The 24274-nt window shown below is 40.5% G+C and overlaps 2 protein-coding genes across 2 annotated transcripts; one reads left to right on the top strand and one right to left on the bottom strand.

Annotated features, from left to right (window-relative positions):
- On the bottom strand, positions 1-11798 carry abcd4 (ATP-binding cassette, sub-family D (ALD), member 4). The gene is made up of 19 exons (XM_069193182.1): positions 11387-11798; positions 10261-10379; positions 9678-9805; positions 9006-9145; positions 8255-8371; positions 7594-7719; positions 7265-7315; positions 6371-6465; positions 5741-5862; positions 4931-5022; positions 4028-4117; positions 3507-3712; positions 2605-2696; positions 2140-2176; positions 1865-1914; positions 1710-1762; positions 1544-1620; positions 856-971; positions 1-363 (listed from the first exon to the last, which is right to left on the bottom strand). Exons 1-19 carry the CDS (start codon positions 11425-11427, stop codon positions 295-297), a joined length of 1821 nt encoding a protein of 606 aa, XP_069049283.1. The 5' UTR covers positions 11428-11798; the 3' UTR covers positions 1-294.
- Positions 11799-16355: 4557 nt separating this feature from the next.
- Positions 16356-22487, top strand: vrtn (vertebrae development associated). The gene is made up of 2 exons (XM_006632365.3): positions 16356-16498; positions 18516-22487. The coding sequence occupies exon 2, from the start codon at positions 18518-18520 to the stop codon at positions 20534-20536; it is 2019 nt and encodes a 672-aa protein (XP_006632428.1). The 5' UTR covers positions 16356-16498; positions 18516-18517; the 3' UTR covers positions 20537-22487.
- The last annotated feature ends 1787 nt before the right edge of the window (positions 22488-24274 follow it).

Below are 24274 nucleotides of genomic sequence, written 5' to 3'. Positions count from 1 at the left end.
ACTGGTAAAAAAGGCCTTTAATGAAGACAAAATCACATTATTAAGCAGCAACCAGGTATGTTATATTACAGTACATAGTAACATGGTATATATTACATGCAGTGTAAGCATCAATATGCATTTTCAGATCAGAAGATAATACTGGGCTTTTTCCTAGCACTTATATGAAAACAGAAACCCCTTCAAGGTTTATTGCTGCATTTTCCTTCACAACAGGTGTCCGTCTGCCAAAGAGCTCCACAGTGCTGCTCTACTGGAATCTTGCCCAGAGAACAGCTTTGCCTCTCTGTGGTTTTACTCTTTTTTCAGACTGGCCAGCTCCCATCTCCCATCCCCACACAGCTTCAGTCTGGTGTCATGAAACTGAAAACAAAGAAACGCAGACACCTGACAGGTCTGGAGGGTCAGCCTTAGGTAACTCACGCCACTTTAAGCACAGCAAACGGCTGGGTGTGCACTGGGAAGCACACTGAATTGCAGATCATTCCAAACAGAAGACCGAAAGAAGGGTGGGAACTAGGTGAAAAGTCTTGTGCCACCATAAAAAATAAATCCGTACTTCTGTACTGACTGTCCAATGAAAAGGGTGACTATGTTGCTCACACTGAAGTTCCTGGAAATGAGCCATTATGATAGAAAAAGTTTGAGAAGCCCACTCAAGTCATCTGATATAGTATTTGTAATTTAGTTAGATATTCATGATCAACAACCTACCCTGCGTGTTATTATGAAGAACCTGAGGTATGATGTGATGTAAGAGATGGAAGACAAGACTTGATGGGTTGGTTTTAATCCCTTCTCCAGAAACGCAGAGAGCCTGCGTGGGGGCTCAGACAGGGACGCTAGGCCAGTTACCTTCTCCAGGCTGCTGCGATGGCCCAGGCTGATGACGGTCATGCCCAGCTGTTTGCAGGCACGGTACAGCTGTTCCTCTGCTTCCTCAGTCAGTGCGCTCGTCGCCTCGTCCAGCACTGCCACAGGGACACCGGGAGCATGTACACAAGACAAACGTCAGCACATATCCCCCCGGTGCTGCCCCTGAATAACCCTGGCTGGGGATTGAGAGCTCTCCTCGGGCTCTTCTTCACCCCAGTCTCCTCTACAGACAAGAACGAACGCGCTGTTGATATCTTCCCCCCCAGAAAAAGTAAAGGAGGATGGATGAGCCACAGCAAGTCAATGGAAAATTCCCACCTATGCTGGAAGTGCAACTACATGTTGGCAATGTTTGACGATGACAGTCAGCATCCATAACGCCAAAGATACCAGACTGAACTGCTCCCCTGTCAGGTCAGTGGAAACTGGTCACATTGTAAAACTACTCAACTTTACTTTCTTACTATTCTTACTATTATGGACTTCATGCTGCAGGTTTTCAAAGATTTCATTCTATTGCATGCTTCATTTTTATGACTGTACGGTATAAATATGTTGAGCAATAGATGTATGACATCGGAGTCTGCCAGCCCTTGCAAAACGGATTGTTTATGTTGATACAAAATGATTAATAGTTACACAAAATTCAAAGAAAGTATAATCAAACCTGCGTATTTGGGCTGCAGATAGAACAGTCGAGCAAAGGACAGCCTCTGCATCTCTCCTGGCGATAAAACATCATACCTACGTAAAGAAACAGGCACACAATAAACTCCAAACGTCACATCGCTGCTTACTCATTTCCACACCACAGACCTTTGTAGCAGTATTACCAGTTCCAGTCCACGTTCTCATCCAGCCCTCCTGTCCTTTTCAAAAGGCCAGGCTGCGGAATAAAATAACTGTTAGTAGTAGTTAACTGGAATTAGTTAACAATTCGATTCAAATATTGACGATGCTATCAGGTCACTGGCACGTGCCAACTCACCACTCCAGCCAGCTCTAGAAAGCGAAGTATTCTTTCATCATCAGCAGAACCTGCAAAAGGTACCCATCAGGTAGACTGTTTATGAGCAGAAATATCAAAGTAGGAACAAACATTTCAAGTAGTTTCTGAGTCATTCATTTTCACGTCAGAAAGTAAATCTGGAGATATACAATGCAAACAGTCATTAAGTGCTAGAAGATACTATTTTGATCAGAATAATAAGCAATTATTATATACATTCCGTTCACACACATATAATACAAAATCATACAAACCTGTCACAGGGTATATCTTTTTCAAAGGATAGATGACCTGTTCAACAATAAAGAAATATCACAATTAACCAACTACACTAAACCTAAACATGAAATATGAACCACATTACTATCGCAGAGATCCCATTACATTTATTTTAAAAAATGAATGAACAAAAACGAAATGTTTACCTTTCCTAGAAATGTCAAGTTTCTATACGGTGTTTTTGGAAATGCTCAAATTCAGCAGGTCAGTAAACTAATCCACTACAGAGGGTGATAGTGTGCTTACCTACGACAAAAAATACGATTTATGTGTTTTAGAGTAATTGCTGTGGATCACAGGCCATTTTCAAAGTCTTGGAACACTCAAGCAACAGAATCTGACTTCTCTCAAGTTGATCATCACAAGGGGTTTAAAGAAAACAGATGTGTGGTGCAATTTCAAGCTGTTCATAGGGATGTGGGGTTCATTCAGCTCTGTACCTGCTCCCTCAGGGTTCCATCTGTCAGGTAGGGCTTCTGAGGTAGAAAAAGTATCCCATGGGGCCCAAAACATGCATTCATCTGAAGGTAGCCTGGAAAAGCCAGATATAAAGCTGGTTTGTGCCAATGAAAAACATATATGAATTGTCAAGCAGAGGAATAAAGAAAATGTCGACAGCTACAGTATGTTGATCATGGAATCGTGGAAAGAAGGTTTTCTTGCTCAAAAACCACGTAAACCAAAATCAGATCTTTACTGGTAAATCTTAAGTTCCAATAATGGCCATGGTAAAATCTCAAACCTTAACCTTAGCAATAATATGAAAATTAAAAATTTTATTCTGATCCTAACTTTAGCTCCACTCCAACCTTTAACAGAAGAAAAAGCAGCAAAGGAATTTGGATTAATGTCAAATTAAGGATTCAAACTGTATAGGCACAAATGTATTTTGGTGCTATATTGAAATTTCTTGAGAGTTTATATCTGGGATACATTTAGTTTAAGGTCTCTGAGGAGACACAAATTAGGTAAGATTAATCTAGATCTTATGCTCTGTTCATTTAAGGGTTAAAAAAACATAACACAAAATGTTTAACAGTATTTAACAAGATCTGTAATCAGTGTGTACATTTTTTAACCAACAGTATGAAAAGCAAATAATACCGTCAATATGAAAGGTAAACATTACAGACTTATGACAAGGGGACCAAGTTGAAAAAAAAAGTTTTCAATTTAAAAAAGAAAGCATTTCACGTTTTTGTTTCTGAGAAATGGGGTACCCACTGTAAGTACTGTTTTCATGTAATCCGACATAAAAAGAATGACTACAAATTCAGCAAAGCTCCTTTTTTCATCCAGCAAAGCAGAATTTGAAATCACTATGGCAACGAAGTCCTCTTACCACTAGAGGACTCCCACAGCCTGTTGAGGACCCGCAGTAAGGAGGTCTTCCCAGTGCCTGTATTCCCCACCACCAGCAGGCTATTGCCCTGAGTGACCTTCAGGCTGAGGTCTCTCACCAACAGCTCGTCAGAGTAAGGTGATTTGTACGACAACCGATCAAGAACGAACGCTGTGTCTGAGGAAGCAGCTGGTGGATCCATGTTGCTATAGGTAGAGACAAATGCCTTATTGAAATGCGTTACTCATGAATTAATGACTACAGCGGTAGTCATTACACTTGTTCGTTTATAAACATGGGCTAGCAGGCTACATAAGTAAACAACCACAAAATACTACAAACGGTGGTAGTTCAGCTGATTTAAGCCAATAACTGATTCAGTTACATTACAAAAAACTCTGATGTAATGAAAATGTCAACGGTTCACAACCCTCTCCAAGACTAGGAGTGACTATCACTGATTAATCCTTGAACAAAAAAAAATACCTCTTTAAAACTTTAAGAAACAATCCCTCTCTTACTTGTCAAAGTCAAAGCACTCCCCTGAAGCTGGATCGTAGTCACACTGCTTCCAAATGATGTCCTCCATCACCTCCCTCAGCTCACCAATCCTGTCAACACACAAGTTATAAGGCACCACCTGGCTGGAGAACACAGTGGCAGCCTGATTATCAGATCACAGACTGAATCTGTGATGCCTAGGCTCTTCTAAAAGTGTTTTTAGATATTAGGCCTAGCCCTCTGGAAAATGATAAAGGAAAACATGTTCCAGGATAGTCTCGGTGTGCTTGTCTTCATCCCAGCCAGAAGAATCCTATTCTTTCAAAGTTGTAGCTTGTCCATCCATTAACTAAACATCCATCCATTTTCTAACTGCTTTACCAATACAAGGCTGAGAGGAACTTTATGCATGAAAGACAATAATCTATTATTGAACAAAAACCTTAACAATTAAAGGGAATCACCCAGTTTTAAAATAATACTTCTACACCTTGAAAGAAAACCAAAACCTTAAAAGACGTATTATTTCTAGGACATAAAGCCCGTGACATACATTTTCTATTGAAATATTTCTATTTTTTGTAATTAAGAGTTTAGAGTTTCAAGTCAGTGTACATCAAGTACATGTAATGCTCAGCATTCGTGAAACTATTTTTAAAAACAAGAAGGCTCCACGGCCGAAACGTTGTGTTCTCTTTCTTCTTTTTCTCAGCATGGAATAAACCTATTACTTGTTCCTTTGCAGCCTACGCATGCTGACGCAGCTACCCACCTGAACTATTTTTAAAAAATATATATATTTTAATATTTATAAAACCTTCTTTTGGTTTGAATAAAAGAAAGAACAGAAAAGTTCCTCGTCTCAATTTTGGCAGCAGAGACATTCTGTCCTAGAATCCTGGAATGATGAGGTGAGGTGTTACCTGTGAGTGTATCCAGCCACATCAGACACTGTGGTAGACAGGTCTATCAGCTGGCTGAAGCCATTTATCAAGTAAATGGAGACAAAGGCATTCTGTGAAGAGAAGCGAAAGGTAAGGCAATTCCAAGAAAATTAAATGTAATCCTAGCTGAACTGCCTCCTTGGTGTCACTTCACATTCTTCATTTATCCAGTGGGTCTCACTGCGAGAGGATTAAATTGGAATTTTAGTGGAAAACACTGCCATCTACTGGGGATTTGTGAGGGTGCCATTTACCCTTTCCTTTCTTGTCGCTGCTATGGCTGGATTAATTTATAACATCAATTAACAATCAGTGGCATCTACATAGTCCTTTCTCAACTCAAACAACTTCACTGAATGGAGGGGACCCACTGAACCCCCTCCTATGAGACATGCAGAAACAATTCGTTACCAGCAGCCCCAATGTGTAGCAGGTCAGGAGAAGTAAGAAACTGCTTCACTAGTTGAATAAAAGGGGGAAAAGAGGGAGGACAGATTACTCAAAGACAAAGCAGAATTCAGATGGAATACTATGATTAACACCCTACCTACCTGATTAACTACAGGGCTATCTCCTCTGTTAGATCTTCAGGTTCAAGAATGTTCAACAAAACAAACCGTAAAAAATATTCTTGAAAATAAGTTTTAAGCCTTAAAAGATGCAAATTTGGAAGTACACGCTAAACCATTCAACCCTGGTTTTAAAACTTTAACAAAAATGGCCTCATTAACATCACCGACTGTGCAAAAGCACCACGGACCTTGTGCCTTCGCCCTCGCATGCACAAACCTTGCTGATGAGAGCGCTCAGCTCCCCTGGCGTCAGGGTGTCGTACACCCCTGTGAATATGGGAATGGCAACTATCGTGTAGCTGAGGATGCTTCCCAGGTAGTCAAAGGTGTTCACTCCAACTGCAGAGAGGAGGTGGGGAAAAGGTCAGCAACTGGAGTCTGAGCTTTCAGAAACTAATGCAATGTTTACCATTGCATCATAAACTATGTAATGCATTATTGCTTATACTTTGCATTCCCCTTCTGTAGTCACACACTTCCAATTGCAATTTAGCATCTGTGTGGGGCTGTGGTGCTCCCAAGAGGTGTCTGGGGCTGTGCACTGTTCTACTGCTGCTTGACACCTTTAGGAATGGTGAATGGCAAGAATATATTCATTTATTTTCCAAAAATATATTTTGTTGAAGGGGCCTCTGAGGCATCCTGGCCATCAGTCCTGTTTCACAGCTCTTGGATCCCAGATTCTCCCTGTGTGCCAGTGTGTGTGCCCTGTGATGATGGACTGGCATCCTGACCAGGCTGCTGTCAGCCACCGGAGCCCTTCTGATAATGGGTGCGTATTTTATTTGCAGATGTTACGCAATGCCCAGATTGGGGGGCAGGATAAGCATGGCAAGGGAACTCTTACTGTAAAGCCAAAACTCTTTGTTCATCAGGCTCCTCTGGGTGTGCAGGAGGCTCTGCAGTCTCCTGTCAGTCCTCATGTGCTCCACTTTACCTGCCCTGCAAACACAGCATGGAGAGCACAGCTAGGACTGCACCTAGAATTTCACTGGGTCAGCTGGGCTCTGAGTGATGAAACAGGAACACTGTGTGTGTGTGTGGGGGGGTAAATTACAACCCACAGTGCTGCCAATGACATCTGTTGATTGGGTTTGCAGTTTTGCTTTGAATGTTAACAAACTTAAAAGTACTTTTTAAATGTACGCACAGTGACATCAGCTGTAATAACAATTCCTTACATTTGTGTAATACTTTGTAGGCCACTGCATCCACTACTGAAGCGGGGCATCCTCCTGTGTGATGCCTGGCAGCCAGTACGCTCCAGCAGTCCCACTACACAGCAGATCAGGTGGAGACATCAGCACCTTCTAGGCCACATTGACTCCTGCCACCAGACTGGGGTCACTGATTTAGCGATTCTGGTCAAAGGAATGGGTGCCACCTACAGTTCCCACAACATTGATTGTCCTTAGGGGTCCAGCATCCCAGTAATGTTTCTGACATCTTACAAGATCAGACTACAAGCTGATAAAGCCAGGGACCACTGGGAATACATTGCAGATTATGTAACTCTCGCCTACAGACCTGCAATTAAACATCTTAAAGAACTGTGATATCAAATGAATGAATGAAGAAAGATGATCTTAACACAGCAAGCACGAAAATTTCCATACTCCCATGCTCTTGAGGAAAGAACGTCAAGTCACTGCATTGATGTGCTACTAAAAGTCCCAGACACTTTCATTGAGTTTAATCAGTTACTGATCTACTCTAAGTTATACTGTGGTGATATACTGACCTGTAGAAGGCTGCAGACTCTGCATTGACTCGGATCTGCATGTGCTTGAACCTTAAAAAGGAATCAAAGGTTAAATTGACCAAATAGGTGTGAAATGCTCTGGTAGCAGCAGCTTGGCAGCACAGAAACACTTTGCAAATTCAGTTTAATTTAACACAGTGAAGCTCTGAGTGACACAATTAGTCCAAAGCAACGGCACTTGCAGTTTTATGTAATTAAAAGGCAGTCATGCTGTACCCAAAGAAAATTAGGATGCACTCTCATTTTAATGCATTTTCCTAATCAATCAAAAATTAAAGTCAGAGGTAGGAAAGGAAGGCAGTTCTCACCTAAAGTCTCCTTCCAGTTTTTCCTGCTCCACCAAAGTTGACACAATGGGGCCCATTAGCACTTTATTCACAATGGTCCCAATGACAAAATACCCAAAAATACTCACAGGGCCCACCCAGCCAGTGCTGTCAAATAAAGATTCAAAGAAAGATGGTATTTTAGTGGAGGAAAAAAGGTTGCACTGAAAAAAAAAATTGCATGCACTGCATGGAACTACTATTTAAGAACAAATCCCCCTCTATGAATTGGCTTCATTACTCTGCTCTCCTCCCCACTGATCGCTGATGTGTGGTGAGCGTTCTGGCGCACTATGGCTGCCGTTGCATCATCCAGGTGGATGCTGCACATTGGTGGTGGTGGAGGGGAGTCCCCATTACCTGTAAAGCACTTTGAGTGGAGTGTCCAGAAAAAGCGCTATATAAGTGTAAGCAATTATTATTATTATTAAATGTGCAACCGTACAAATTAAGGACTCAGCACTGAAGATACTGATAGACACGGTGAACGCTCCATTATTAAGGTTAAAATCTAAACCAACATTAACGAACTCAAGGGGGTGAAACAATGGCTCCAACAGCTGAGTCTGGACTTGTGACATAGCTGGTTGAGCTCCAGTCTCAACATCATGCCCTCAGTGCATCGCTGTCGGTCTCTCTTCACCTGTGAAAGCACTGGTAGGTGTAATAGGCCAGAGTGAAGGGAGAGATGATCAGCCTGCTTGCCATGGTGCTCATCTGCTTACAGAACCTCTCAGTGTCTTGACTGATTCGCTGGTCTCTGTAAAAATCACAGGACAGTTTCTTGCATTGGATAAGTCTATTTAACAGCCACCATTTAGCAGTACTGCATTCCTCCTAGAAGGATTGATAACTGTTACTTCCAATCCCATCACTATAAAAGATGTTTTGAAACAGGCTACGCTCTCAATTGTTGTCCAGTTGAGATTTACCCCCACAGTACAAGTAATTACATCTGCAATCTCTCTTCCCGGTCCCAGCCCTGAATGAACAAACTATTTGATAATAAAAGCAACAGGAATTTTTCATTAGTGCATTCCAGTCTGTGAATTTTTTCTGGCAAAGAATGAATTGTGCCTATGCAGTACCCAGCTTCACGATGTTAACTTTGATCATTTTTATTTCGGATCCCAGGCTTAGTCTGCCAAAACACCAGCCTATTAAGCCCTGTACCTGAAAGCAGGTTTCTATCGGGTAGAAACAAAATTCCTCTAACAAACCAGAAGCAGCCATTAAGAATGAAGCAGACAGGCTGCTATTTTAATCTGGGTTCCAGTGATGTTCACTGTACTGACGAAGCCTGAGAATGGATGAAGTGAGAGGCGTAGGTATGTTGGGCACGCTGTCTCTCACTGGCGCCACAGGTCTGACTAGTTGTTCAACAGTGAGCATACGGGTTGTCGATGTCCTTGCGCAGCACATTCAGGGTGTAGTACACTCTGCCCTGGAAGTAGTCCCGGTGCAGGCACTCTGTCAGGCTCTTCCGCCAGCTCACATACATCAGGCTAGAGATGTACTGGTCCAGACTCTTCAGCTGGGACCAAGAGGATTAAAGAAAATGCTGTCAGAGGCTGCAAAAGTATTCTTTTCAATTGCAACTTTCTGTCCCCACCAACATAGAACATCCCCACACTGTGCGCTGAACCCTACTTTCAAAAAGATCTTAGTATCAAAATCTTCATCATATGTGCCTTTTTCATGCTCAGAAACAGAAACTACATGATCAAAATCAATTAATTATGACCACAGTTATCCCAAAACCCAAGGTTTGAAGTGACATACGTTAAAATAGAGCTCATTGTTGACCTAATCACATGAAATAGAAATTCCCTGAGTCTGAACCAGTGGCTGGTGTCTTAGTGAAACCAGCACAACTGACAGTGCTGTGATAGTAAAGGTCACCATCACAACTCTTTCAGCAATGATTGAAAGATTCACCTGATCACATAACTGACGCAGGTACAGACTAAGACAAGGTTCAGAACATTAAAATTGATTTTAAACACAGCTTATATTATGGCTTTTTTCACTTGAAATTCTTGCCTTTCTTGTTCCTTTTAACATACCGTGGAGTTCAATACAATTAAAAAGACAGCGACCACCGACAGGCTCTTAAAGCTTTCTAAGTCCTTGTCAGATAGAGTCTTGTAGTACTTGCTTGGGAGGACTCCAACCTGGTAAATGATGAGCTGTTCTGAAAAGCACACAGTCGTTTCGAATTCAGAATGAATGAAGCATTTATAAGGATGTGCATTCATGTATATTCACACTTTAAACACAATGTAATCTTCACAATAATCCCATTCAATACAGTGTAAAATCAGATATTTTTGTGTTTTAATTCAGATATGTTGTCACTGAAGAAACGCAAGGCTTTGGGTTCACATTTTCTGGTAACAGCCTGTGCATTAATTTTGAGATACTCTAAGGATACCTTCACAGCCACAAAACCATTAAAAGTGATTTTGAAATTCTCTATTTTGCACCATTGTGAATAGTGTATTTTCCCCTCCATTAGTTAAAACAATTTTAAGTACTTATTACAGTTAACATCTAATTTATTAAACTTCACAAGGAAATACATTTCAGGCTGGGGGTGATAACTGGAGACATTATGCTGACATAGTTTTCTGAATTTGGCACACTTACCAAAAAGGGTCACTAACAGAAGTGTCCCAAACATCAACACATTCGGGGATGAGCAGGAAGGGAAGAGGATTTTCTGGATCCCACAGAACCTCCGCAGGAACTGAACGTCCAGTTTCGGGCTAAAAATATTAAGGTGTCTGTGTGTAACTCAGCACTGAACACAATCCTGAAGGATGAACCTTTGATCAGAGATTTTACTTGTCTCCCTTTGAAGTAAAGCAGCCTAGGATACCCATATGGATTGTGCCTTATCACTGATAGTGGGACCAACCTATCGATATGCAAGATGCTGTAGTGATTATGGTGACATCACAAAAGGTCATATGATTAGTACATTTCTTAAAAGGCAAATCTGTCCAGTGATAGCAGCTCTTCATTACAGAGCCATTATTTACCTCTGTAATGGCTTATTTCTTAATTCATTTCTGATGTTTCTCAGTTCTACCATATCCATTTCATGTGACTAAAAGCACCAATATGTTTGCACATGTAATAACTGCCAAACACAACACAGCTGATTTGAGTTTTAACTTGTTTCTGTCATCAGTCCTGAGTGTTAAAAGTACTCTACTTTAAGAGTAGGATTTTAGCTTTTAGAAATTTCTGCAGACTTTTCCTGTTATTACTTCTGACTGAACAGTGCTTACTAGCTGCTCAACTGATAGCAAACAGACAGAGGGGAGTGACAGTGTATCAGACAAGCCAGCAATGTGCATGTATTCCTTCTGAAAAGGATCAGTTACATTTCAGGCAACGCACTTAACTGAGGGCAGTTCTGAAACTTAAAATGGTATTCTGGGTTGATGCAAATCCCATCTGACATGTTAAAAGCCAAAAACAAATTTACAAAATATACTCCAAACAGAAAACTGAAATCAGCCTGTGTGATTAAGAACAAGATCGGAGAAAAAAAAAACAGAAGATACCGTTACTCCAGGACTAAGATCGATGCTACTGTACAGTGCACACATTTATAAAATAAAACTGTCCCACACTACAACAGGCATTGCGTAATTTCACGACAGTATCCGGGAGTGCACGAAGTTGTATATTTGATAATTTTCGAGGGTGGAAAATGTCGTAATCAAAACAAAAAGTTCTCACCACAAACGTAGAAACATCTTACCTTTTGCATTTTTGTGCTTTTGCTCTTCCGATATTTGGCATTTGTTTCAGTATGTTTAGCTAGACACACTCAGGGTAGTACCATGAATCTCACAGCACTGACGCTATAATACTTGAAACACGGGGAAGTGAATGACAGATATCATGATTTCTGAAGTGTGGCTGTCTGTCGATTGAACTTTGGAGCCTGAGAGCTGCACAGCTAAGTGAAAACCAAATCGAAAACAATCTCGAGTCGCGTGAAAAAAATGCACTTTTAAAAGCACCGTTTATTCTGCACACAATCACGAAACTTGCCTCCGCATATTAAAATGTCAGTTTTTCTCAAAACAACCTCTATGATTCTGGAAATGCAACTGTTCAAATCATGTGCAAGCTCAAAGAATTTCATTTCCTAGATTGGAAGACAAAAACCACAGAGTGGGGGAAAAAAACACACTCTTCAAAACAGCCTGCCCTCTGTTGGACACAAATATGTATATCTAAGTGTATTTCATACAACTGTACAGTTCTGTGGTTCATTGAGGGGAATGAAAACATGGAAAAGGGTAAAAAAAAAACCAACAACAACTGGAATGTTTCTGATGGACCTAACATATGATTTTAATCTTCATGGAAACGATACTGAGAGTGATAGGCAAGGGGGGGGACACTTCACACAGAGCACTGAGAAAAGAGGCTCCCTGCTGCAGGAGTGTGATAGGTGTTAAGGTCCCTGCCCAACTCATTCTGGATTGCACAAAGCCAAGATCAAGAACAAAGAGATGCAGGATTGTTAAAGGCCCACTCAGAAACCTGCAGCCCCAGCCCCAGAGAGCTTTAAAGACCCCCCCCAACAAAAACCTCCACCTGTGTGACAGACTGCCGGAGCCGGTCCCAATGTGACTCCATTTGCATTTCCAACACCTCGGGTCTGCCCTCTGTTTTCACAATCTCTGCAACACAGCCGTTAATCTGCACACGGAAGGTGAGTGATTGTCCAAGGTGAGGGAGGGAGGTGATTTCTGGAGTCCTGAGCAGTCAGCCGTATCAGGCCAGTTGAAGTAGTATTGTCTAGAGAGAAACAGCACCAGGGACAGATTATTTTCAGGGCTTGGGTTTGCACAGAAGTCTACAAAGGACTGAAGGGAAATGGAAAAGAACGTCCATTTTAAAGCCAAACATCTGACCGTTTCTTCTGTTCATGTTACTGTAACATTCTGTCTTTAAAAAAAATTATAACTAGTATATAGTAAGGACATGAATATGTTCATAATATATTTTTTTCAATTTAAATTAAACTATTTTTAAAACGTGGTTCAGTATTGTAGAGTTTCATTGCAAAGGGCATATTTCTTCTTTTTTAAAGTACAGAGAGATCATAAATAACATAATGAGCAAGTACACTGAGCTGCTGTCTAGCTGTTCCACTGTCCTTTGAATCACCTTAATTGCAAGAGGACTGCCACATGTGTTTACACAATAATCATCTAGAGGTAGAGGACACACTGGCTAATCTCTGCTACACTGCTTCACCTGAGAATCCGAATCTTCACCTGAGATCTTCTGAAACCGACTGTCAGGCACAACAGACAATTTCAGAGATGCCATTGGACTGGTAGCCACACCTAAGAAACAAACAATTTATATGAAAATTATATTCTAAATAAAATACACGTTTTTTACACACAATATTCTTTAAAACACTCCTGATAGCTTTGGATTCATTTATGTGACATCACCTTATTGTGTTGTACTGAATCATGGCCTTCTTTGTGTTAAATTTGCTTAATGTCCCAAAAAGCTGGTAAAGAACTTTGTCTTCTGTTGGTTTTTATCTAACAGTTTATGAAAGTCTAGGAGCTGGTGCTTAATGAGTCTGTTCTGTAAAACAGCTGGACTATTAATCCAGATATAAGAAACATCACAAGGGAAAGGAAGCCATTTGGTCCATCAATTTCATTCGGTATCAAATTAATCTTAATCAATCACTTGCATTTGTGTTTGCAAGTGTGAAGTACTTTTCATCCCAAAGGATCCCAAAGTGCTTCAGATATAAGAAGGGACCAATTTCATTCACTAGTGAAATACAGCACACAGCTGAGTGATGGATGGCAGCCATTCTGTCTTTACTTGTGGTACAAGTCTCTGTTCTCCTTTCCTTTAACTAGATCTTGTTCTTTTAAAATAATTTTCTAAAGTGCTTTCTTCTTATATTTTTCAGAATTGATTTATTAAAGCTGGCCCTCTGTTTCCTAGCCCTTGACTTACTTACTGTTGGGATGACGGTGTCCTGTGCTTCAGTCTTTCAACTATTGTTATCCAGTCTCTACAGAATCCATATCTGTCTTGTCCCAGACTACTTCTCTTAAGTTTCATTTTCTTTCTTTCACGGTCTGCTGTGCCGAAACTATAAAAGTTTTCTTTGGAGTCTACTCTTCCAGTCTCAAAATGTATATCACATTACACATGTTATGATCAGAGTGGTCTAACTATGCCGTTGCTTCTGTTTTCCTTATACTATCTTAAACTGCTTGAAAAGACAAGATTGATACAGGCATCCACTCAAGTAGGTACTTTGACAAACTGAGTAAGGAAGCAATTTCTAGCTGTTACAACTTCTCAATGTTGGTTTCAGCTCCAGCTTCTATTTTTCACAATCCATATAAAGAAAATTAAAATACACCACACCTGAATATATAGAGGTCTGCGGCATACTCCTAACAATCTGTCTTTAAAAAAAAATTATAACTAGTATATAGTTTCTGCACATTTTTGTCCGAATATAGTTTCATATAGTTTCTGAAGCAATTGATTCCTGAAAGTGGGTTATCTTAAGTGATTCTAGTATTTCTAATGGTTTTCTGTCTTCTATGCTATGCATCTTTATACCATGTAACAGCCAGGATTAAATTAATAACAGGATTATTTATTTGATTAATGGATTTATCTGCACAAGCAAACCACTTCCCTTTCCCAGCCTAATCCTTGAAAGCGTTACCCAATCAACGCACACACACAAATACAAAAACTAAAGAGGAGATCATTTTTTATGCGTTTTTCTTAGAAATTCAGTTGACAGTGCTCTGCAAATCCCACATCTTCCGATTTTATTTATAACCTTGCCAAAAGATGTCAGAATCTGAGACTACAGACCAAAGAAAAGGAAAAAAAATGTGTGGTTCCAAACATAAATTGTAACACTACTGTTACTACTACTGTGCTGGCATCCATATGAAAGCCCATTATCCCTCTTTCAGTGTTTAACATGTGGTCACACAGCGGAGGACATCTTGGCACCAAGTTGTCTTAGTGTCCAGCTGTGAACAAAACCACAGTTGAGACCAAAGCAAAGAGACCACTCTAGCAGAGGAGTCGAAGGGGGTGGCGTTCTGTTTGTCCTGAGACGGAACCCAAAAAATTTCTGGGGGGTTGGGGGCAGGAGGATAAGCGCTGTGTATGTGTCAACAAGCCCAGAGGAATGGCTTTGATTCAGAATTTATGCAAAAGGCAGAGACAGGTGTTAAAAATAATACCCTGCAAAAAAAAAAACAAGATCGGCTGCCCTGTACTACAACTCCCCTAACACCAACCTCTCAAACTAAAGCCAATGGCTGAGAATAAATAATAACAACCCCACACCTCCCATTTCCATACTTTTGTCAGTGCTAATAACTTCCTCGGTCATTGAAATGCAGTCTGTACTCCAGCTGGAGAAGCGTCCTATCCAGGATTCAGGAATAAAGGATTGCCCGATCCTTTTGCTACAATTTTCTCTACTGTGATTGAAGAGTAATATTCTGATCTTAAAATCGATGAGATGGTGATAAAGTCCCCTGCTTCAGTAAATAATTGTGAAAAAGGGCATAGCAATACACTCTTTGAAGCACCCACAACCCCACTATACATAGATGCAAATTCTATTAATGTTGTAATGTAGGGAACATTTTTTTTCCCTCAGAAATACATTTGTAATTTGGAACTGATTTTCAAATATATATATATACACGAGACGGAGGTTTAACCAGGAATAGCCCAAACCACGCAGCATCTGTTTAGAATGATCAGTGTGAGTCAGTGTGTTTATCATGTGAACCATACAGAGTGCATGACCCCCTAGTCTTGTCCTAGTCAAAAAACACTCCGTTTTGGACCATTTTTCTTGAAGTGTTAAGAGACAGTACATAATGACTAGAGTCTTATCTCTCCATTTCAGACTCCACCTCATTCTGTATAGGAAACTTCCATTGTTGTTTTGTAGAGCTCGCGTACACAGGAGTGAAGGGCCTCTTTTTAGCAGAAAGGGTCATTCAGAACAAGTGTGAGAGCCAGTGATGAGTACGGGCAATTACGGTTGTTGAGCGTGTTATGCATTTATTGAGGAAAACTGGCAGTATAGTATGATTTAGAGCCAACAGTAAAAACAGCTCGATGCGTCAAATTTGTAAGAAGTTAATTTACCGAAACACCAACACAAAAATGACTAATCAGTCTGTATTAATTAAAGGGAGTTTAATTGTTTTTGCCTCCTAGCAGTTGTGATAGAAATAGCACGCTTCGCTTCACTTCTTCGAGACAGATCTAATTCATAATTCAAACACCAAGATTAAATATTAAATTACATAATTTTGTAGCGAGGCGCTAAATTCTTGGCGTCTTCCACGAGGTTTACATGGATCCTTACTTCACCTTCAAAAAACAGGAACCTTTAAAGAAAAAAATAAATAAACCGCAGATTCAGAGAGGACTAAGAAATCCCCAATAAAACTTCGTCAAGAAAACAGAGACTAAACTGTATACAAACAGTCACTACACAACAGGTATTTCTAACACTTCACATTGAAATTGACCCTGGCTCCGATATAGGTTGTTTTAAACAGGGGACAAAAACAATCTGGTGTGATTGACAATTTCCTGGAGGGAGGTACTATTGACATCACTTCAAATCCCCAAATTGTCCGGTTTGAGCCTTTCAATTTCAATGTGTGACTCTAGTGGGGCAGCTTCCAAACTAGCAGTATGGATTTTCTTCGAGATCAGTACCTGTAGAAAGCAATTATTTAGCCAAATCTTGCCCTGAACGTCTAATGGTAGTTTAGAATCTTTATAAAGGAAACTTAAAAGAATAACTCAGGTAAGGTTGTAATTTTTAAAAACTTTTCCTATGTCTATATTTATTTCAATTTTACCTGCCGCCGCGTGGAGTTTCGAGAAACCTGGTTCAAGATGCTAACTTAGACTACATCTAAGTTCACCTACACCAATTATCGCGTAAAAACGTGAATCAAAACTATTTCAATGGATTATAATCACATTGCGCAGCGTCGCCTATGCACAATACTTTGAAGTTGAATGAAATGTATTTACTCGCACAATTGTCGGTATTCATTTGGTTAACCAACATCGTTTGTGTGAGACCCGTGAATTAAAACATTCACGGACAGATTTTGTTTTTAAAGGAATGGGGACAAGGAAATTGGAATAATATATTGCATTGCTGAGTAAATACCGTGCGGAACACGTAATCATTATCGCATAGCTTTGGTTTGTATACAAACCCTGACGCGTAATTAAACGCTAAGAAACATTAACGTCTCACATCACCGCCACTGAAGCTTCTTCTTGACTGAGAGTATTTTTAAATGTTGTGTATTTATGCTTGATCTGTTCTGAAAATCAATGCAAGCCTATCTTAAGGGTTGAAGAAAAAAAGTATTATGAGGCTTGGTAGCTTCATCAGCGTTTTATGAAATGCCCAATTTTAGTACTGTTCTAGCCGGTTTTGATTTTTAAACAAAAGTTTTGATATCTTAAAACATATAAAATAGAAAATATTCTAAAAAAATTATTTTGTTTTACAACTGGACTTTAAACTTACAACAATAAAGCCAAAAAATGCCTTTAAATGTCCAAAGCATTGTCTGGTTCAGTTATCTTTTGTATACTTTATAGGAAGTTATTTTATACTATACTGGTTGAAAAACAGAGGCCTTGTGGTAGGCCTGGATAAGATTTTGTACCTTAACCATAGGCCTTGTCTTAAGTGGCTTCTTGGCAAAACTTTCCCCCATATTTATCAAATTTGGATAATATTATTCAGTTCATTTTTTAACATTAATTCTGGAAATATAATCATTATAAGAATATGCTATTCTAGACATTCTAATGTAAGAAACCCAATTTCGAAATCTGGGGTCTTATTTGCATAGGTATAATATTCAGCTAATTGGTGTGTTTAAATGTCCTATGGCCTCACCTGTAAAATTAAAAGCTTATGTTTTTTCATTTAAATAACCCTCACAACCATATTTGGTTGCTTGTTGCATTTTAAAGTACAGTTTTCTAAATCCGAATGGCTGACAGCCCACTCTGCTCTGTTTTTTTGTGTATTAAGACTGGGCCAGACAGTGGAGGTGGCCAGCAAACTTTTCAAGTATTGCGGAAGGCCAATAATATCACTGTCATGACCACAGTAAATTTGAACTCCTTAAATCAGGACATTGATTTAGACCACCGATTTAAGTCCAGTATAAGTAGACTCTTTTATTCCCATTGCGGACCTTCTCAATTGAAACAAGAAACTGATTTTATTTTCATGTATGTATCTAACTCACAGATTGACCTTCAGCATTTATCTATTTTGGATTGTGAGGATTATTTAAAACTTCTACTTGTATGGGTGTTTATTTTGTTAATGGGTTGATGTTGTGTTAAATATGTCTGTTACCTGGCTGCAAAGCAAAATTCACTTCTGGAACAATAAGGAAACTAAGTCTACATTTTGTATTGAACAGCCATTGAAATGGGTCTGGTGCCAAATGTAAACCATTCCAAGCTGCGGTCCTGATGTATCCATGCAGCATCCAGACAAGTATCATTTTTATGTCACCACAGCACCTTGACGACTTAAAGTGACAGTATGTACAGTTTACAGAACATTTAACTAGATTACATTTCTAAGATTAAGTCAAGACAAGTCTTAAGATTTTCTAACAGTTAGTCTCACACTAACAAAATATCAAGTCTTGCATCTCAGTGATATGCTGCATGTGGTGCTTGCCTCCAGTTTAAAAAAAATGAATTACTTTGATGTATAGGGCCTTAGTCTGCATACTGTGTGCTTATAAGGTAATGTGTGTTGTCTTTTACAGGCATGATTCAGAGACAAGAGGTTGTGCAGTCTGTCTTGAGAGAGCTGCAGGATGCCACAGAGTGTGCCGGGCTTCACCGGCTGGTCAGCGTTGCACTGGCTGTGGAAAAGACCATGGCTGGGTTCCTGCTGCCAGCTTCCACATGCGGGGAGTTTCCTCCCGGAGTGGAGATCGACGCGACAGCCCGCTGCCTTTACCCAGACGACGCCCCCGGTGGCATGCTCCCGCTGGCCTGCAAGGGGGACGGCAACCTCTTGTTTGATGCCGCCAGCACCCTCCTCGTTGGGAACACCAGCCTCAGTTTGGAGCTTCAGGTCCGCACGGTAGTGGAGATGCTGCTGCGCAAGCAATACTACCTCAGTGGGATGATAGACTCCAAAGTGATGCTGCAGGCGGCAAGGTTTTCCCTTTGTACAGAGGAATCGGCCAAGAAGTTGAATCTGCCTAGGGCTGTTTTAGAAGCCATCTTCGACGCGGACGTAAAAGCATCCTGCTTCCCTGGCTCCTTCGCAAACATGTGGCACGTTTACGCCCTGGCCTCTGTTCTGCAGTGTAACATCTACTCCATTTACCCCATGTACAACCTGAAGATCCGGCCATACTTCAATCGCCTTATTCGCCCCAGGACCTGGCCTGGCGGGTCTGAGATGATGACGCTCCATATCATGTGGTCAGGCGAGTTAGAGCCCGATTCGGTGTTCAAGCCTCACCATTTTGTGGCCGTTGTCCAAGCAAGTGACCTTCAGATGGGAAGTCCAGCTGAGGAGCACCACGCCATCCCCCTGAAGACACTGGAGCTTTTGAACCGGGACCCGCAACTCTCGTACTCCAGCCTCAAAGACAGGTACAACATCACAAAGAGTACCTTCTACCGGTGGAAGAGGCAGACGCAGGAACATCGGAAGAAAGCTGCTGCAAGGTATGAGGCCAAACACTTTCTACAGGCCTGCTTTTCGGAAGGTAAGCTGCTGCCGCTTCATCAATTCAAGGAGTTCTTCCCAGAAATCTCCCGATCCACATACTATGCCTGGAAGCACGAGCTTCAGTCTGGTGGGGGCAACTTCATGGCGACCCCCAAGAACGATGCAGCAGACACGGGAGAAGACGTGTCCCCTTCTGAAACAAATCGCCCGCGATGCTACGACAACGTGACTCATTTGTTTGCCGTCAACGGCGAGAAGCTGGCGGGAGACCGCGCTCAGAATTTTGCTTTCATGCAAGAAGCAAAAAAGTGTTTGCAGAACTGCATTGCAATGAACACCTTGCTTCCATATAGGAATTTCAAAAGACGTTTTCCTGGCATTTCGAGGTCGACGTACTATAACTGGAGAAGAGAAGCTTTGGTGGCCAACTCCAATTTCAAGGAGGCGTTCGGGAGCAGTGAAGTTAAAATTCGCCATCCTAATGGACACTCCTCTCCTGTGATCGCTCAGGCTCATTTGTCTGTTTCCAACGGGAGTTGTTATAAGCGTAATCACAAGAGCTTCCGTTTTTCCTCCTTCAGACGAATGAAGCTCAGAAGAGAGGCAAAGACACGGGTCCAGAAGTGTAAAATGTCCTTTCCCAAATTCAGACTCAAGTACCCTTCTGTCTCTGCATGTTTGTATTGGTTTTGGAAGAAGGGGTTTGCCGACAAGAAAGTCGGTGACGAGATGAAATGGGAAACGGATTTGTCTAAGTCCCCAGTTTGTCAGACACCTTACATGATGGCAACTGAAGATGTTCCTGCCTGCGAGAAGAATGATGGGAGTATGAATAGTACATCCTTCAGCCCCTATAACGGCAAACTCTCTGGCTACACAGTTCCTGAGAAAAACGTGGAGGAGCAGGTCTTCGTCATGGATGTTGTTGCACTGGCAAACTTCAAGGCCAAGGCAAAGCTATTCCTGCAGAAACGCTTTGAAGAAAAGTCCTTTCCCACTTTCAAGGAATTTCGGTCTTATTTCCCACTCACCCCTCGCTCGACCTATTACATGTGGAAGAGAGCTCTGCATCATGGCCTACCTTTAGTACATGGTTGAATATCGCAGAATGCACAAACCTGCAACATGAAAGTTTCCCTTCAGCTTGTCATCTTCTTGCAGAGCGAAGCTTTGCTGCCTGGAATCCCTGCTGCTATTCTTTGTTTTTGACCTGGATTTTCCTTGCCTAGGCATTGTGATCTGTTTGGAGTCAGCTTTTCAGGTGAAGTCGACAAGCTATGTAATTGCAGCTATTGCACCTTAAGCATTCTTGTCGCCTTTTCCCCCCTCCCCTTTAACCTTGTTTTTAGCACATGCAAATTTTTTACATGCTTCTAACAGGACCTTAACTGCCCTGATTCCTACTGAGAGATCTACATGCCCTCTGGCCAGAAAGCTGTTCCGGTTGCAGATAGTTAAATGCTTTCCTTGAGCTTTTGAATTTACATTTTTTTGTGGGGGAGGTAGATTCCCAAAAGTATGCACATTTAATTTTTCTTTTAAACACTACAGATTTCTCAAGTAAGGTACAAGAATGTCATATGTATTTCAGTGCATAACTTCCACTTTACACAAATTTCCATTCTTCAGTTAAGCTTCTTTCCAAGCCAAATTCTAATGCTTTGTAGAGTAATAGTTGCCAGTTGCCAGTTTTCTGTTGCCACTGAAGTCTTTGGGGCGCTTGGTTGAAATGTTAATACTTAACGAGACGAGCCATCCTAATGCGTTGGATTTGGCTTTGCTCTTTAATGATAATGGCCTTTGTGCAGCCTTACTTGGCTTAAGATGGGGTTCACGAAGCCTGTTGCTTCTTTCTCCCCTTTTTGTCTGTGATGAGAAAATGGCTCCTTACTGTTGCAGAATGTAATTGAGTGACTCACAAAATACCCTTAATGCCGTTCTTGCTATGATTGTAACATTATTTGTGATGCCTGAGAGATTTTTCATCAATGAGACAAAAGGTGCTTGTAATGCTTACACACAGCTGTTTCGAGTGCATGTTTCAGTGGGTTAGTCTTTAGTGGCCCCAGGTACTGACAACTCATTCTTTTCCTCAGAAAGCTGTCTTGATTTTGGCATATGAGCTGTACCAAATGGAAAAAAAGAAAGATTATATCAGTTGCTTTAGCAGGCTCTGAAAATCACCATTTAAGGTGTTCCCCTCCATCTAATGGGTAAAGGCACCTTTCTAAGGGATCTTTTTGTATTGCATTGTGCTTCTATCGATTGTCAAAAGGCAATTTGCACAAATGACATATCCACATTACAGGTTATACTAAAGGCCTATGTTGTCTTTCCCCTTAATGGACTTTGGTTCTTGTCATAGTCTCAGTATTTAGGCTTTAGGCCTTGTTTTGAACTGGATTGAGGACTGTGACTGCAGGAACGGCAGATTTCCTGCTGTAGCTTTCGTTTGTAGAGTTTGTGTGATGCGAGAGGACGTCGCCACTCATTTTCTTGTATTTCAAAAGGATTGAACATTATTTGTTCTGGGGCCTTTCGTCAGGATGCTGTTTATATTCAGGTACATTCTAGTCTTTTTTTTTTCTTGAAATCCATTGACTATTGGCGAATTCCTCTGGTTCACCGTTTTCCCTTCCTTCCTGGAGTTTTTAAAATCTGCCTTCTGTATCTTGCTTTGCAAGCCTCTGTGAAAAGATTCAGGCAAACGTTTGTTTCAGAAGACATGGCGCAAATGTCATTCTTATGTTGAAGAATAATTTTGTTTCATTGCAATGTTTTATTTTGTAAAAGAATGTTAATGTAACTTAATCACTTGCAACTCCTCAGGTAGAAAATGTCAAGAGTTCTGGGGAGTATCCTCACTTAAGAAAAGTAGGGCACGCCAGTCAGCATAATAACCTTATGTACAAGAAATCGGTCGTCTGTGAGCTTGTGTATTTTTTAGGTTTTGTTTGTGGGGTGTGTCTGACTGATGTGTACATTCCTGCAGTAAAGCAGGTAGGTGATTTTCCATGTAACTTGGGAAATCAATAAAATGTTGACTTAATGATTCTTGCTATGACTGTTTTTTTTTTTAATCGATTCCATCTGTAACCTGATGCACTCGTCATTTCACATCTGTGGGGAAAATTAAAATCTCTTCTGGGAGCCAATATCGTCAAACCAACTTTCTTTGTTTAAAACAAAAAGACAGTGGAGTGCCATGTTGCTCTCTTCATTTATGTTGCTTAAAATTGATCCATTTTTGCAAACTCTTTAATCATCACAAAACCTCTTCTGTGCACACATACTGCTCACTGACACGGAAGCGTTTCAGATGCAGATACTTTCATCCGTTTTAAAAGAAAAAGGGGAACCCAAACTAAAACCCAAACTACTTCCTTGTTCAGTCGGGTATTGCAAGGGAATCACAAGGGTCAAAGGTTAAAGCAATTAGTTTCTGTTGTGCTGCCTTTGGAACAAATGACATGTAAAGATCCAGAATACTCTGAGGAATCTGGATTAAAAACACTTGAGCAGCAAACAAGAATGTATTTCTTTTGCATAATAACCCTCAATGTGCACATTCCACCATAAAGAGTGGTAGAATCTTACTGGAGCAGTAAGACCATGCAAATCGAGGTTTGGGAAAGCTCAGGATCCAATCGTAGTATCCCTTATTTAAAATCTCTTTAAAGTGCATTCCTTTCCTAATCATTAGTAAGAGTATATAAATAAAAAAATGAGTTGTATGAGTCATTCATTTAAATCCCTACTGCTTTACCTAGATGTATGGCTCACTGTAGAAATAGGACATATAAATGAAACAGGCATGTAGTGCAAATGAATGACAGATGTTACACTAAGAGAAGTTATTGAAACGTGGAAAATGATCACAGAGTGAGAAAATACTTTAATTTGATTCCAGAGATTTTGTGAAGCATATAAAGCTGTGTGTTGTATCTTGTATCTCTAAAAGGCATAAAAGCAGTTTTTTTAAATCAGTTTTCTATTCTTGAATGCAGAAATACCGAATTTATAAATGACTAATGAAGGAGGGTATCCTCTGTAAATATGTAGTAATTTCATGAGATCTTCAACATACCTTTAGCTTAAGAATTTCATATACAGTAGCAGTTATTGGTCTTGTCTGGCCTTTTGTATGTTTTCTGCAAAGAGCAAACCTTTACTTAGGACAGCAGTTTTCTATTCCTTTTAAAAAAATCACCATTATGACCCATAATATCCACCAGATGGAGCTCTTCGTCTGCCAGTCCTTTCTTGTCAAGCTATGGGAAGTGTTGTACTGAAAGGCTTTTAAAACCATTTAATCTTCTCCTGTAAGACTCTGTAGAGCAAACCATCCCGAAGTGGAAGAGTTTCTCTAATATAGTTTTTGTATTTCCTCTTTGCACAGATAATTAGCTGAAAGTTAAGGAAAGCTATATTTTCTTGTATCTTTTTTAAAAGTTTTGTTATGGGAACCCAATACACTAGCAACTTTTGTGATTTAGTTTATGAGAGCACCGGGTTATCATAGACATGTTAAAATGAAGAACGGCTAAAATGGGATTTTTTACTGGGCTGGTGGTACCAGGACCGTGACACCACTTCTCTTAGACGAGGTCTAGTCAGAGCAGCAACAATCCCTCTCTGCGCAGATTGTGATCTAACAGTCTCTGAACAGTGTGATCTAACTCCTTTCTTAAAATGCAGTCATTCCATTATGTTATTCTGAAAGCAAATGTTTACACAGAACTTAAGGGCTAGTATTGTTGACTGTATGTTCACCCCAGTCATAGAACAAAACCTTGCTTAATGAAATGCATGGAGGAATGTTTAAAATGCCTGAGA

Source organism: Lepisosteus oculatus, chromosome 8, assembly GCF_040954835.1.
Source record: "Lepisosteus oculatus isolate fLepOcu1 chromosome 8, fLepOcu1.hap2, whole genome shotgun sequence".
NCBI classification, from domain to species: Eukaryota; Metazoa; Chordata; class Actinopteri; order Semionotiformes; family Lepisosteidae; genus Lepisosteus; species Lepisosteus oculatus.
Note: the sequence above shows the minus strand (reverse complement) of the source record. Positions and strands in the feature narration are given on the sequence as shown.